This window comes from Eublepharis macularius, chromosome 14 (genome assembly GCF_028583425.1).
Source record: "Eublepharis macularius isolate TG4126 chromosome 14, MPM_Emac_v1.0, whole genome shotgun sequence".
Lineage (NCBI taxonomy): Eukaryota > Metazoa > Chordata > Lepidosauria > Squamata > Eublepharidae > Eublepharis > Eublepharis macularius.
The window spans coordinates 955705-970303 of record NC_072803.1 but is presented as its reverse complement, the minus strand read 5'-3'; the positions used below and the strand labels follow the sequence as shown (position 1 = coordinate 970303).

Here is a 14599-nt window from a genome sequence, read left to right as displayed (position 1 = left end):
CCGCGGGGGGCCGGGCCGGAAGTGCCGCTCGGCCGCGGGGTTTCCCGGCCGCCCCGCGCAGCCGCCTTCCTTTCCCGCCGGAAGCCGCCCGAGGAAGCAGCCGCCGCGCCTCGCTCCGCCATGGTAGGTAGGCCGGCCGGCCAGTAGGCCGCGTGGCCGGCCCGGGCGGTGGGCAGGGGAGGGGACGCCGTGGCCGTGGCCGTCTCGGCCTCTCCTGCCTGACCGCCCCCGCTCTGCTCTCTCCCGCCGCAGCCGCCCAAGGACGACAAGAAGAAGAAGGACGCGGGCAAGTCGGCCAAGAAGGACAAGGACCCCGTCAACAAGTCTGGCGGCAAAGCCAAGAAGAAGGTGAGCCCCCCTTGCCCCGGCCCCCCTTGCCCCGGCCCCGCTCGCCCCGGCCCCAGGCCTCCCGCCCCGCCTCATCCGCCGCCTCTTTCCCTCCCCCGGAGCAGAAGTGGTCGAAGGGGAAGGTGCGGGACAAGCTCAACAACCTCGTGCTCTTCGACAAAGCCACGTACGACAAGCTGTGCAAGGAGGTGCCCAACTACAAGCTCATCACGCCGGCCGTCGTCTCCGAGAGGCTCAAGATCCGAGGCTCCCTGGCCCGAGCGGCGCTCCAGGAGCTGCTCAGCAAAGGTAGGGAGCGCGGAGGCCCGGCTCTGCCCTGGGCTCCTGGGCCCTGCATGCTGGTGGGCTTCTTTCTCCCTGGGGCTCCGCAACCTGTGGGTCGAGGCAGGGATAAAGCTTTCCGCTCTACGACGGCAGGTCGAAACCCATTATGAATAAGCATTGAGTTTCCCGTCTAACAAGCTCTCTGGTTATGGAAAGAACACACTCGACAAAAGTCAGCAAAGAAACTGTATTGCAAAGCTCGCTGCAGGCAGTGCTGGGGCCACACACACACCAGCATAAGTCACTAGAGATGGGGCAGGACTGCTGATATGTGGACTGTAGTCCCAACAGCCATGCAGTTCTGTGAGCGATTTTGGCCAGACGTTATGATAGTTACAATGAAAAGGAAGAAAGAGGATCCAGAAAAGCAGTCCCGGATTCCATAGACTATTACACTGATGAGCGTTTCCGTTTGATAAGAGGAGGAGGTTTCTGAAGTGTAGTAAGAGCAAAGAAAAATAAGAACCTCCTAAATTTTAAAAATGGGAAGAAGCGTCAGGATGAAGACAACTACAAAACTGACACAAATGTAAGTTGGCTGGGAAGAACTTGAATCCCAACGAGGAACGTTTCATTGCGCGGGATCCTTTTTATAAAAAAATGAGATGGGCAAACAGGTGGGGGTGTACGAAAGGAAGAGTGCAAATGGAAGAGGGGAAAAGAAAGCAAATGTAAGTTTTTATAGGTTGAGTATAGCTATAATTTGGAAAAGTCATTTCAAGCAACAATGGTGAAACGTTTCGAGTCTTGGACACGAAGTTCATCCCTCAGGCGAAAAAAGGCAAAAACAATTACCTGCCCGGTGGGGGTGGGGGGACACCTTAGTGGCTCTTGTTCTTTCTCTTCCACCTCCCCAGGAAAGCCACAAACGTCTCAGCTTGTTTTCCTGAAATCCACCCGCCGTTGTGTTAAGGTCTCTCACAGTTATAACTTCTGTTGCTACTTCAAGTCTTACCCTCCCCATTATGAAATCTGCGATGGTCCAGCAGTAGGTTAGGCTGCTGGAGGGCAGCTTGAATGCCTGGCCTCAGTGTCCTGTTACTCCCTTGGATACTGGCAGCCAAAGAGATTCCAGTTACACGACGTGAGGACACTGCCCCCCCCCCCCCCCCCGGGTGACATCTTCCACTCCTCTGTGGGCCAGGTCTAATATTTTCTTATTTAGTGATAACTCTCTGTATTAACAGCAGTGTGTTTTGCCAGAAACTTGCTTGCCCACAGGCATTTTCCTCAAACTAGTTTAGTAGGTGCAAACAATTAGAAGGGCTCTTTTGTTCTCCCTGCTGAATAGTGTTGTTTTACTGACAGGTCTAATCAAGCTGGTGTCCAAGCACAGAGCCCAGGTGATCTATACCCGCAACACCAAGGGAGGGGATGCACCAGTTGCTGGGGAGGATGTATGAAAAGGTGAGTGCCTTTGGTGTGACTGGGATCCTGTTAGCAATAAGGCTTGTTACAGTTCTGGCTCTAATCAGTTCTCTGTTTGTTTTTACAGGGTCACAAGTGCTGCTGAAACCCTGTATGTTCATTAATAAAAATAAAATAATTGAATTCTTCAGATGGGTGTAATGTTGAAAAGATAGCAGGAAAAGAATGTTCTCTTCCTCTCCCCCAATATTTTCTCTTGAATTAAGCTGATCATCACTTATGTGAGAAAAGCAAAAAAATATTGCGGGCCCTTCTCTAGAGCAGAATGTTACAGTGCAGGAAAAAACTTAAGCATCTGTCCCAAATAAAGCTTTTATTAGTTCTTTTTCTCTTGGTAGCTTCTCTTTGCTTCATGAAGAACTGCAATGAGGACATAAGATTTACACTGAAGTTTAATACAAATAGAAACACCGTGCTATTCTGCAAACACTCTGCTTTGAATCTGGGGGGAGGGGGGGCAGGAGGGCAATACAGACTCCACTCTCACCGCCAGTGAGGCACTTGCTTCTTCACAGACTCTTCATTTTTGGCTTCTTTGATCCTGCTTCAGCTTTGAACTGATGCCTAAAGGAAGCACCACCAAGAAATTAATTGACAGCAGCTGCTTAAGCTAAGAACCCTTCACACTGGTAACAGGAACACACAGAGTAGCAGCCACCATGACTCCCCACCAAATACTGGGGGGAGGGGGGGAGAAGATCAGCTGTACTGAGTCTTCTGTACAAAAAAAAAAGTGTATCAGGGCAGCATGAAATCATTTAAGTGCTAGAACTCAAAAAAGGTCAATGGGGGCTACAATCCTGGACATGTGTATTGGTTGAAATGTTAGATTTAGGCCTAGGTGTCAAATCCAACATCAACCATTGTGGTCACATAGGTCAGTTGCCACAGGGGCATTGTGTGAATAATAAAAGGGGGGGTTGCATGCCAAACGAAAATAGCTATCTCATTTGGAGCCTCTGTCAAAGACCTTCCTCTAGTTCCCATTGGCCCAAAGCATACCTGGACTGCCACCTCCTGCCATGGTTCCAGACGCGTCCAAAGGAGGGAAGCCAGCCTTCTCCTGTCTGAGAGGTGTGATCAAAGTTGGCCCCAACCCTATCCGGTGGGAGTTTCTTCAACTTCTGCTTCTCTTCTTTAGAGAGAAAAGATGCTGTTCAGGCATGAGTCAGCCAGTTGCCCCTTCCACTGCTAGGAGCTTGGATTCCCATTTACTCACTTTCTTTGAGAAATTCTTCATAGGAAGGCCCAATTTCCCCAGTGCTTTTCCCATCTTCCAGCAACCAAGGTGGTTTGGCTCCTCAAGATGAAAGGGGAAATAAGTTTGTTTAGTTACTCAATTTATGGCCTGCCTCTCACTGGCCTTCAAGGCAGTATACAAATTGCAATTCAATCCAACAGCATAAAACGCTGCAAACAATCATCTAAAAGCACAACATGCCATAATGCAGAAAGGGGACTACAAAGGAGGAAGACTATGCAATAAAGGGAAAGTGATCTATGCAACAATCTTTGCAATAGACTATAACATATTCCTTTGTAAGAGCAAACTTGAGCTATTCTATTATGCTACAGTCCTAGTGCCTTTATAAAAATGCCCTGAACATTTCCATTTTGTACATTCCGCTAGGTGTGTGAACCTTCCTGACCTCTCCAGACAGGTGGTTCCATGTTGTGGGGGCCAACACTGAAAATGCGAAAGAGAGTGTGCAAGTTGCCAATCTCAGCCATTCGCAATGGTGGTGCCCTCAGAATGCCTTGCAGGTGATAACCAGAACACTGGGTTGAACCTACAGAACTGACTGGAGAATCGGTGTGAGATGCATATTCTGCCAGGCTCCAGCTACTAATGAATCTGCAGCATTCCATGCTAACTAGAGGTTTCAAAGTTGATTTGAAGGGCAGACCCATCTAAAGGACATAATAGGTAAACAGCACGAATCCATATGACCAGATTGGCCATGTCAGGGTCGGGGGCCGTCTTCCAGGCTAAACAAAGCTGGAAGAATGCATTCTCAAACCAGCAGCATCTCCATCTTGTCAGGATTTAGTTTTGACTTGTTCACAATCGACCACAGCTGCCAGCACTGGCACAAAACCTCTGCAGCATCACTGGGCAATTTGGATAAAGAAAGAGCTAGCTGTCTTGAGCACAATGATATCCTGCTCCAAACCCACAAATAATTTCTACATAGAAATTGAATAAAAATAAATAAAAGCAAAGGGCAGCAGGGACTCGGTACTGCTATTTGCGTCTACAGCTGTATTTTGGTGTAACTTGAGAGAGAACTTTTTTGATGCCCACTGATTTAAAATATGTCCAGAAATGTTTCAAATAGTAAGAGCCAAGCAACTTTTCAAACATACCTGTATGCACGTTGCCCTTCCCTTGTGTCTCCTGTGTTTTAAAAATGTGACAATTAGAAATGTTGGGGACATAATACAGAAAGCCAGCTGCCACTGCTACAAAACGGGGTGCATGTGAGCTTCAACAAAAGCAGCACAGTTTTGCTAGTCAGTTGTGCGGTGCCATTTCTCAAAAGCCGAGCAAGCCGTAGGCAAAATCCCACTGCTTTCAACGTCACTTCCTTAATGCAGGGAATTGAGTCAGGAGCGACTGTAAATGAGCTCCTGGTGACGTGAAGCATCAGCTCTGCCGGGCTGTGCCCTACTCACCTGGTGGCCAATGAACGTTAAGGACTGCTCCGCTTCCTGCCAGTCTAGTTCAGTCGTGGTGCTACGTGAAGATCCAAGCCGTTCTCTGCTACAGGTGGCACTCCTGCTTGGGACAGGCTGCTCGTGTTCTTCCATAGCAAAGGAGCAGTCGCTAGAACACAGGGGGATCCCTTAGTCCAGCACAGGGCCAGGCTGCGGATACACTTGGGCCAGCAACAACTGCAGAGACCCGTCTTACAAGGAAGGGAGCAGAGAGCCATTCCTAGAGGTGCCTGGTACCATCGAGGCCCTGCAGCCACCCCCACAGCTAAATGGCTGAACCCTCCTACCTTTGGGTCCCTGGACAGGTCCTGGCAACGGCAACTCCCTTGCACAGCTCTGTCTCCATCTGTGGCTGAGTTTGATTCAGGAAAAACAAATGCTTGTTCCAATAAACAAGAATGAAGTTTGCTCTGCAGGAGACCCTTGAAGCATCGAGTAGGAAGGATTCCATCAAGTCCCAGCAAAAATAGTATGCCAAGCATAACCCCAGCTATAAGAAGGGCAGCAGGGATCCCACACAACACAATTCCTTTAGCAGAAGCACATACACCCACCCATGCACACGCACACAGATCATCCATCCATCCTGACAACATTTTGGGGCTGGGGAGTGCAGAAAGATGAGTTATTTAGTTGGGCAGTTCTTGTGCTTGACAACAGAGCAAAGGATTTGTGCAGAGAAGACATTCAACCCATACAATTAATGGTAGCACAAGCCATTCGTTTGACATCCTGTAACCAAAGGACAAGGTTACTGCAACAGCCAACCAAGAGAAAGAAACGGGGAGAGGGGAGGCAGTAAGGATTATGAGTACAATGGTGGATACTGCCCCCTGGCTTCCTGGGCACACAAACCTCTGAGATGGCCTGCACCATTTCTTGTCGGATCTGTTCCACATTTCGGATATGAGCTGCCATCTGTAATTAGAAGAGGCAGAGAGACGATGAGATTGTGAGACGAAAGGAAGTCCCAGGAGTCCTGTCCCTGCCCTCCCCAGCACTACCCTCACCTGCTGAATGACTTCATCATTGCCTGCCTCATAAGCATCCAGCGCTTTGGTGAGGGATGCCTTGAAGCTGGAATAAAATCCAAGACATGAGTGGGTGGCGCCATAAAGAGCCAAGACTTCTGCAGTCTGAAGGGCAGCAGGCAAACTCAAGAGGCCCCATCTTCCCCAAGCGCGCCCCACATCAGTTCTGCCAGCCTGGGTGCACAGGTGATGCACATGTGATGCAACATCACACTGCTGTCAGCGGGTCTACTCACAGCTCGTAATCCTCAGAAGAAATCAGGAACTGTGACTTCAGGTTGGGATCTGCCTTGTTCTCCCACCAGAATGTATAGACTGCTGTTTTATGTTCAGGGCTTGAAAAAGAGGATCAAAAGACTGCTTTAGTTGCACATACTTTTAACACAACTGCACAAGCTACAACATACAACTCAGACCAGTGGGATGGCAATTAACACTGTGTTTCCCACCATGAAAGAAGCCTGTGTCATGATGAACCAAGACAGACGTGGGCATGGACAAGAGGCCTCAGGGGGACTGTCAGCAGTAGCCATAGCGGAGTCTGCCAAAGTAATCAATAAGGGTAGAATGAAGCCAGTGTGGTGTAGTGGTTGGTTAGAGTGCTAGAGTAAGATCTGGGAGACCCAGGTTCAAATCCCCCCTCTCTCATGGAAGTTCTCTAGCTGACCTTGGATACACACACTCAGCCTATTCTCCCTCGAAGGGTTGTTGTGGGGATAAAATGGAAGAGAGAAGAAAAATGTAACAACGGGGAGGAAAAAAGGGTATAAATAAAGTAAAATAAAACCAGTTGTTAGAATGGATCTTAGAAATTAGTTAAGTGCAGAAAAACTGAGTCATGTCTGGGACAGTGTTAATCCAGTCTAGAAGAGTGGTATATAAGTACAGTTATGATTATTAATATTCATCACTATAACTGGGTCAAAAGGCTCCTTAAGGAACCAAATGATGATGTATTCAGCATGCTATGTCTTGTAAACTTATATTTATTTAACCTATAGAATTGTTTATGGAAATATCCTTGATATCGACTGTGCTAATCTCACACCATAATGCGCCTTGAGTCACAGTGAGAAAGGCAGACTATAAATGACATAAATAAATTTCTTCTTCCTGGCTTAATTTATAATTGGCATCCAAATCAGAGAAAATTTTGTAAAACAGCTAACTCATTTTGGTATTGTAGATTAAAAGGCTATCAGAATAATTTTGACATCCACACTACAAACTTTCTAGCTTAATCTGCATTATGCATGCATCACGTACCTATCTTTTCTTTTTTTAAATAACTGAGCATGGCTCATAGTTAAAACAATTAGTCAGAAAAAGCAATGCCAGTCCAGTGGCTAGCCCCTGCCTCTCATGCTCTGGACAGAAGGGGACATGGCAGCAAAACACCCTCCTTGCCTCCAACTTGCCTGGCCATGTGCTCCACAATGCCACCACACAAGGCTGTCAGAATCCCGTGGCTAAGGTGCTGCTTCACCTCCTGTTTGCAACAGGTGCACCAGAACTGCTTCTCATGCTCCACGGGGTCATAGGGCACCACCACAGCATGTTTTAGTGTCTTCCGGGCGGCCTCCACCTAAATCAGGGGCAAGACAAGAGCCGGTATTGCCAAATGCACCCGGGAAACAGGGCCGGGACACCCCCGGGAGAGCCCCCAGAGGCCCCGAGACCAAAGCCCCTTTCGTGCCCCCCCCCCCAGCACTGGCCTCTGAAGGCGCCCCAGGGCCACCGTGGCTAACAGCCAGCGGCAGGCGGGGGCGGGACGCCCTGGAAACGCCGGCCCCCACCCCGGGCGCGCCAAGGCCTCCGGACGGCCCCCTCCCATATCCAGCGCCCGGCAGCTCTCCCAGGCCGGCCGCCACGAAGCCCCTCCCCGCGGGCGCTGCGCTCGCTCAGGCCTCCCGTCTCCGGCCCGCTTGGAGTGCGCGGAGACCCCTCCCCTCCGGGCCCCTCCTCGCGCCCCCGAAAACCAGCCCCGCTGGCGGCAGCCGCCACACGGCCTGGGGCGGCGAGTCCCGCCGGCTGGCCTGCGCCCCCGGGGCTCTGCTGCCTCCGGCCTGCCCGGCCTCCCCTTCCCGCCCTCTCGCCCCAGCCCCTCACTTTCTCCCGCAGCCGGGCCAGCACCCCCCGGAGCCGCCGCTGGTGGCCGGCGCTGTAGAGGTGGCTGCGGCGGCCGGAGAAGGCGCTGCGGCGGCAGAGCGGGCAGCGGTAGGCCGCCGTCGCCATGGGAACGGGAGCAGCCCCGCCGGGTCCGCCGTCCGCCATCTTGGAGGCCCTCAGAGCCTGGGGCGGGGGCCATGACGTCCACGCACGGGGGCGGAGTCTGCCTCGGCACGCCCCGACTCCGGCGACGTCGCCGCCAGGAGGGGCATGCGCGCAGGGGCGGGGCCGCTGTCGGGCGAAGCGAGTTCGAGACCTGCCTTCCCCAGGAGGCCCGCGGCGGAGAAAGGGGGGAGCACCATGGAGCGCCTCGGGGGCTCCAATGGGGAGGAGAAAGGGGGAGCGGAAAGGAAGGCACGCGGCAGGGGCCCAGCAGCTCTGTGGAGCAGGGGGAGCCTGGAGGGTGCCGCTCGCTCGCTTGCTCCCCTGCCGCCAGGGGGCCCTCGGAGCCAGATCCGCAGGAGCCCCCAAAGCAGGCTGCTGCGTCTCCTCGAAGGCAAGGAGAGGGCTTCCAGGAGGGAGGAGTCTAGCACCAGCCCCTCACCCAGCATCCAGCCCCGGGCTCCTCAGCTGAGCCCAACAGGAGCAGCCTCTTCGGGCTGGGAGAGGAGGCCACATGGGCTGCACTTTGAAAGTATTTCTGGGGTCCAGCTGGGAAAAAGGTCACTCACTCAGGTCACTACATGCTTTTACTTCAAGATATCTTTAAACAGAACATAGTCAAGAGGCCCCCACCCCCCCACACACACACAGCGCCATGTGGCAGGAGCTACAGTGCAGGTGAGCCGGCTGTCCTTGCCCTGCCTCCTCCACCCCGCCTCCTCCAAAAGACGGAGCGTTGCACTGGTCAGCCTCGGGCAAGCGTAGCAGCAGTCTTGCATCCTATGGCCGAAAGCACCACCACCTTCTGACAGGGAAGTGCTTCCCAAGGCACACCACACTCTGTCCTTCTAGAGGCAGCCGGCTGGGGCTTCAGACCCGCCTCGCAAGAGAGTCTGGCCCCCGTCGCGGCCAATAAAGGCATCTGTAGGTCCCGTGAGAAATGGTGTCCTCCCTATTTCCACAGCAAGCGAGCCATGGGCAGGATCAAAGCCCAAAGAGAGACCTCATCAGTCCTGCGGGTGGAGTGACAAACACAAGAGGGCTGTGAGCCAGGGGTGCACTTAGCCCCTGGAAGAGACTCTTCCTTGCAGACAGGTCACGGCTCACTTTTCTGGTGCAGTGGTTAGAGTACTCGGATGCGAGAGACCCGGTCGGCCATGGAAGCTCGCGGGGTGACCTTGGGCCAGTCACACACACCGCCTAGCCTACCTCACCGGGGTGTTGGGAGGATAACACAGAGGAGAGGAGAACAATGTAAGCCGACTGGGGTCCCCGAAGGGGAGAAATGATGTAAATAAATTCTTGTGCAACAGGAGAGCCCCCCCCCCACTGGCCCAGAGGAGCTTGCCAGCCGCCGGCACCCGCTGCGTGCGGAGACAACCGCCTCCCTCTCCTCCAAGCTCCTCAGACGCTCGCCTCCTGGCCCTCCCTCTCCTTCCCCGCTCCTCTGGGCTTACAGGCCTCGTCTCTTTCCCCGCCTACCCGGGTTGTCCATGCTCTGGCGCACCAGCCCCATCTGGTCCTCTGACAGCGCCTGGACCTCCCCCTCCAGCTTGCGGTGCCCCTCAGAAGTCAGCTTCCACAGGCGTGACTTGCGGTTCCCTTCAAGACACACAAACTCTGTGGTCTTCTGGAAGCTGCTGCTGAAGCACAGGTTGTGACGGATCGTGTTCTTCCAGCCCTCAGGAGCCGTGCGAAAAAAGGGGAAATGGTGCCTGCCGAGAAGACAAACCGCAGCAGAGCTGCTTGCTGGTGGCTAGCACCAGAGGCAACTCGCCAGCCAGCCTCACTGGTGCACAAGTTCCTGTTCAACCCCAGAAGCACGGGCATCACTCGGGTTGGCAGGGGGGGGAAGGGGGGGCTGCTTGCCAACAAGTGGTGGCTGGCCACGCCCAGGGATTCCTAAAAGAAGTGGGTTGATGGCTCCATTCCAGTCTGGATGCAGGCCTGGTCTGGGGACTTAAGCAGCCTTGATCAGCCTGGTGGAGGATATGTATGGGGCAGTGCAACCCTATTAATTCTCCTGGACCTCGCAGTGGCTTGTGACACCATCGGACATGGTAGCCTTCTGGACTGCCTCTCTGGCCTGCGATTGGGAGGAGCTGTTTTGCATAGTGTCAGCAGCGCACCAAGGGTAGGTTTCACAGTGGAGCGCTGCGGAGCTGCTGCACGGCCTCTGGGGCACTCCAAGGCTCCATCTTGTCCCCACATATTTCCCCACACCTATGTAAATCCACAGGGAGAGGTCCTCTAGTGATCTAGGGTGAGTTGCCACCAATATGCTGATGACAGTCAGTTCTATCTTGCGCTACTCCCAGGGAGGCTGTGGAAACAGCAAGTGCACAGAGGCAGTTTTGGAGTGGATGTGTGTGTGTGATGTGCCGTCAAGTCATCTCCGACCTATGGCAACCCTATGAATGAAAGACCTCCAAAATACCCTATCATTAACAGACTTTCTCAGATCCTGCAAACCGGAAGACATGGCCTCTTCTATTGAGTCAAACCATCCTGTTTTAAGTCTTCCCCTCTGCCTACTGCCTTTCACTTTTCCTAGCATTATTGGCTTTTCCAGAGAATGAGAGCTGAAAATCCTAACAAAATGGAGGTGCTACCAGAGGTCTTGGGCCTCTTACTGCACAAACAGGTGGCTGCCATTAAGATGTGCCTTTTACCAGCTTTGGCTGGTAAGCAAGCTGCAGCCCCTCCTGGGCAGGAAAGATTTTGCCACTGTAGTATACATCCCAATAACATCTAAATTAGATTACTGCAATCTGCTCTAAATGGGATTGTCCTTGAAGACTGTCTGGAAGTTACACTTGCTGTCTGGAATGGATTGCAAGCGACCATATCACTCCAGTCTTGTTCCATCTGCACTGGCTGCTAATTTGCTTCCAAGCCCAATTCAAGGCACCCCACCTGCCCCCATATGACCCTACCCGGTCATTCTCCTAATGTCTGTTTCGGGTGTCCTGGCAATCTGAGGTGAGACTAGTGGAAACTGGAGAAAGGGCCTCCCAATGGCGGCACCCAGACTCTGGAACGCGCTCCCCAGGGAGATTGGTCTGTCCCCCTCTACTGCCTTCCACCAGGGGATGAAGACTGTTTTGTTTGGCACACTCCCCCCCCCATAACTCGTCAGCGGCCCATTTGGGTAGCAAAGCGGCATACAAATGCTTTCAATAGGTACATGACTTAAACACACGCACACCCCACGGGCAGGCCCAGGGCTTTGGCGCTCCGAGGCTCAGCCCAGAGAAGAGGCCCCTCCAGGGCTGCGGGCAGGGCCCAGGCGGCGTCCTGGGGCAGCCCCTCGGCCGCCGCCCGCGCGTGTGAGCCGACCCGGCTGAGAGGCAGGTACGCACCGTGCGAAGCGGTAGATCTCCTGCACCGCCAGGCTGCCGTCGGCGCTGCTGCTCAGGGCCAGGCTGATGAGGAGGCAGTAATTCAGCGGCGGGTGCGGCCAGCCCCCGGGGGCGCCCTTCGGCCTCCTGCTGCGCCCGCGGAGGGCCCTTCCTCGGCGGGCCGCGGGGTGGGGGAGCCGCGGCCGCCGGCCTCCTGCGCCAGAAGCCTGCGCGGCCGGGGGCGCCTGTTCAGAGGGCGGGCCGCTGGACGGAGGGGCGCCCCGCTGCTCTCCGCCGGAGCCCGGCCCGCTGCCTCCGGAGGGGCCCGAGCAGAGGCGCTCGCGCGGCACAGGCGCCCTGTCCCTCGCCTCTCCCGGGCAGGAGCCTCTCCCGGGGGCGGCGGGCCCCGAGGGCGCAATGCTCCGAGGCGCTGCCTCGGCGGGTACCTGGGTGGTTTCGCTGGCCGAGGAGAGCACCTCTTCCCGACGGCAGGCGGGGCCGGCGGAGGGCGCTCCCGGCCAAGGCCCCCAGGGGCGCCCCGCGATGGGGCAGACCCGGTTGGGGTTGACCCACCTCCATAGGTGCGGCTGCCCCTCGGCCTCTGCAAGGAGAGCAAGCAAAGCACGTCGGGGGGCGCCCAGCCACAGGCCGGCCGGCGTGGCCCCGCGCCCCGGAGAGCGGCCTCCAGCCCACCAGCGCGCTGCCCGGGCTCCGAGGCCCCTACCTGCAGGCGAGGGGCCGCCGGTCAGGCCCAGCGTGGGGCCGCGCCTTCGGGGCAAGCTGGCCCAAAAAGCCACGTTCCGCAGGCGCAGCTCCATCGCTCCGCTGCGCGCAAGCTCCGCGGGGCGCGGCCCGTTTCCTGCCGGCCTCGCACCTTTAAGGCCCGGCGGAGGAAGGGCCTGCCTCTTGCCCTTCCGCGGGAGGCTTTGGGCAGGTCGGCGCCCCCCGCCCCGCGCATCAGTCCTGCAAAGGGTGCCCGTCTGCGTGCACAGGTTGCACCACAGAAGGTGTTGCATCCTGCAAACAAGTGGCAGAAACATCTAGATTTGAGGGGCGGGTCTAGGAATGGCCTCACACCTCTGTTCACAAGTTGCGCCATGAAACAACGTGGAGTGCCCCCTGTAAGAGTCCTTGGCGCAATGCATCCAGGCCTTGGGTTGGCAGCTTTGCAGATAAGACTACCACAACCACCTGCCTGCCCGGACTTAGGGTGGATTTGCCTGTCTCTGTGTCAAAACCACCAGGAGCCCTGTTTTATGCTCCATGACATGCCACGAAATGCTGGGTCTTTATTTGGCCTAGTCCTAGTCATGGGTGTGATTTGATGAGTTCGAATGTTCTGTGCATAGAAATAATGCAAATTAGGAGGATACACACAGATTCTACCAACAATCGTTTTTACCTTGGCACTTGTGGAATCAATTCTAGAAGCCATTTTTGTCTTTTGAGTGGTAAACGGAAATTCTGAAGGAGTGCGAGGGAGGTGCCTTCGGGGTTTACTGAATTAAAAGACACGATCCTGTTCCATGAGACTTTGATACATCAAGAGAAGTAGTCCTTAAATCATTAGTGCTGGAGAAACACCCTAATGCAGCCGCAATAAAAAGCAGCCTGCTGCCTTAATTTATCCCAGAGAATGGCTTCCTACTTGAACTCAACCAATCTAGCCCTGTGAATCCCGGCTATGATTACTTCAGGACCAGTCTATTGTGATGCACTTTCTGTGGGTCTGCCCTTCAAAGTTCTGACTGGCTCAGAAAGCAGCAGCTTGGTTACTAGCAGGTTACTAGTGGATGCTAGGTGGAACAGCATTTCACACCTGTTGTGCAATCACTCCATTGGCTACCAGTCAGTTGCCAGGTTCAAATCAAAGCGCTGCTTATCACTGGCCAACCCCTCCGTGTCCTGGGACCCACGTTACCTCTGGGGCCACCTTTCCTGCAATGCTCCACCGGACCTATTGCATTGCTCATTGGATAGCTTGTGCGATATGATTGCATTTTCATCCTCTTTCTTTACTCTGTAAACTCTCATTGAGAAAGGTGGCCTATAAATAATCTAAATAAATAAGAACCATCTTGGTTACCCCCTGCTGGTATGTCTTAGAGGTTGCTACTCATTTTAAGTGAAAAACCGGAACTTTACTATTGGCAGGGGAAGGGAGATGGTTGCTGTCATTTCTGTAGCTACATTTCCCAGCTGGTACCAGCTAGTTCTGCCATCTTTTGATTGAAAGACCCCCAAAGGTAAGGGGACCCCCCCACACACACAAACACGCTGTGATGACTTGTGGGGCACAACGCTCTGCATGTGCTGCAGTGGGGCAATGCACAGGCAGCCAGCATTCTAACCGGGCTCCTTTAGGCTTGGTTATGTCCAAGTTTTGCCCTGCACAGCAGACTGAGAAAGGAGCCAACGCTCACAAGGCCCTGCAGCAGCTGATTGTGTGCTCAGCACTCCTGGACATGTCCACATGGCCTGGGGATGCAGCAGAGGCCTTGAGCCACTGCCTCACCACTGTGGTTAAATGGCTGTGGGTGAACAAGTTGAAACTGTAACCCTGACACGATGGAGGCAACGTTGGCTGAGAAGACCAGGCGATGGAGGACACGGCGCTCCCCACGTTCGATGAGGTTCAGCTGACCCTTGCTGAGTCAGTCAAGAGCCTGGGAGTCAGAGTGGATGCAATCTGACCAAGAGAGATTGTAACCAGTATCTGACGAAGAGCGCTGTGATTCTTGAAAGCTTATGCTATAATAAAGTTGGTTAGTCTTAAAGGTGCTACTGGACTCTTTACTATAGTGGATACAATGTTATTGCTGGAGAAGCAAGTCAATGCAACTGCAAAACAATGCTTCCTTCCACCTTTATTTAACCTGGAAGATGGCATCCTACCTTGATGCAGCTGATGGATCCATGCCTGGTAATCTGAAGGATGGACTCGCTTTCCACAAACTATGCAAAACTGAATTATTCAAAAGGACTTTTTACACAAGTAATAAGGCTGTTTTGTAAGGAAGTGGTTCAGAGAGATGCTTTGGTTAAAGGGGTAGGGACTGTAGACTATACTACTGGTTACAGTCTGTTACTGTAAGTATGCTTCTACTGGGTAGTTTCTGCATTGTTTAATGTGTTCAA

The 14599-nt window shown here is 53.8% G+C and overlaps 2 protein-coding genes across 5 annotated transcripts; one reads left to right on the top strand and one right to left on the bottom strand.

Moving 5' to 3' along the window:
* Window positions 1–39: 39 nt before the first annotated feature.
* Window positions 40–2427, top strand: RPS25 (ribosomal protein S25). The gene is made up of 5 exons (XM_054997728.1): window positions 40–123; window positions 253–348; window positions 453–636; window positions 1981–2079; window positions 2168–2427. The coding sequence occupies exons 1-4, from the start codon at window positions 121–123 to the stop codon at window positions 2073–2075; spliced, it is 378 nt and encodes a 125-aa protein (XP_054853703.1). The 5' UTR covers window positions 40–120; the 3' UTR covers window positions 2076–2079; window positions 2168–2427.
* Window positions 2399–8139, bottom strand: CENATAC (centrosomal AT-AC splicing factor). 4 transcript variants are annotated; one of them, XM_054997723.1, is made up of 11 exons: window positions 7959–8139; window positions 7268–7434; window positions 6086–6184; window positions 5829–5895; window positions 5674–5736; window positions 5106–5170; window positions 4777–4927; window positions 4468–4498; window positions 3320–3400; window positions 3103–3235; window positions 2399–2664 (listed from the first exon to the last, which is right to left on the bottom strand). In XM_054997723.1, exons 1-11 carry the CDS (start codon window positions 8121–8123, stop codon window positions 2610–2612), a joined length of 1077 nt encoding a protein of 358 aa, XP_054853698.1. In that variant the 5' UTR covers window positions 8124–8139; the 3' UTR covers window positions 2399–2609. The 4 variants fall into 4 exon arrangements, 2 of the variants coding, with proteins under 2 accessions (XP_054853698.1, XP_054853699.1); XM_054997724.1 differs by having other exon boundaries at window positions 3320–3397; XR_008598204.1 differs by lacking the exon at window positions 2399–2664 and having other exon boundaries at window positions 3181–3235; window positions 4777–5170; window positions 5646–5736.
* Between the last annotated feature and the right edge of the window lie 6460 nt (window positions 8140–14599).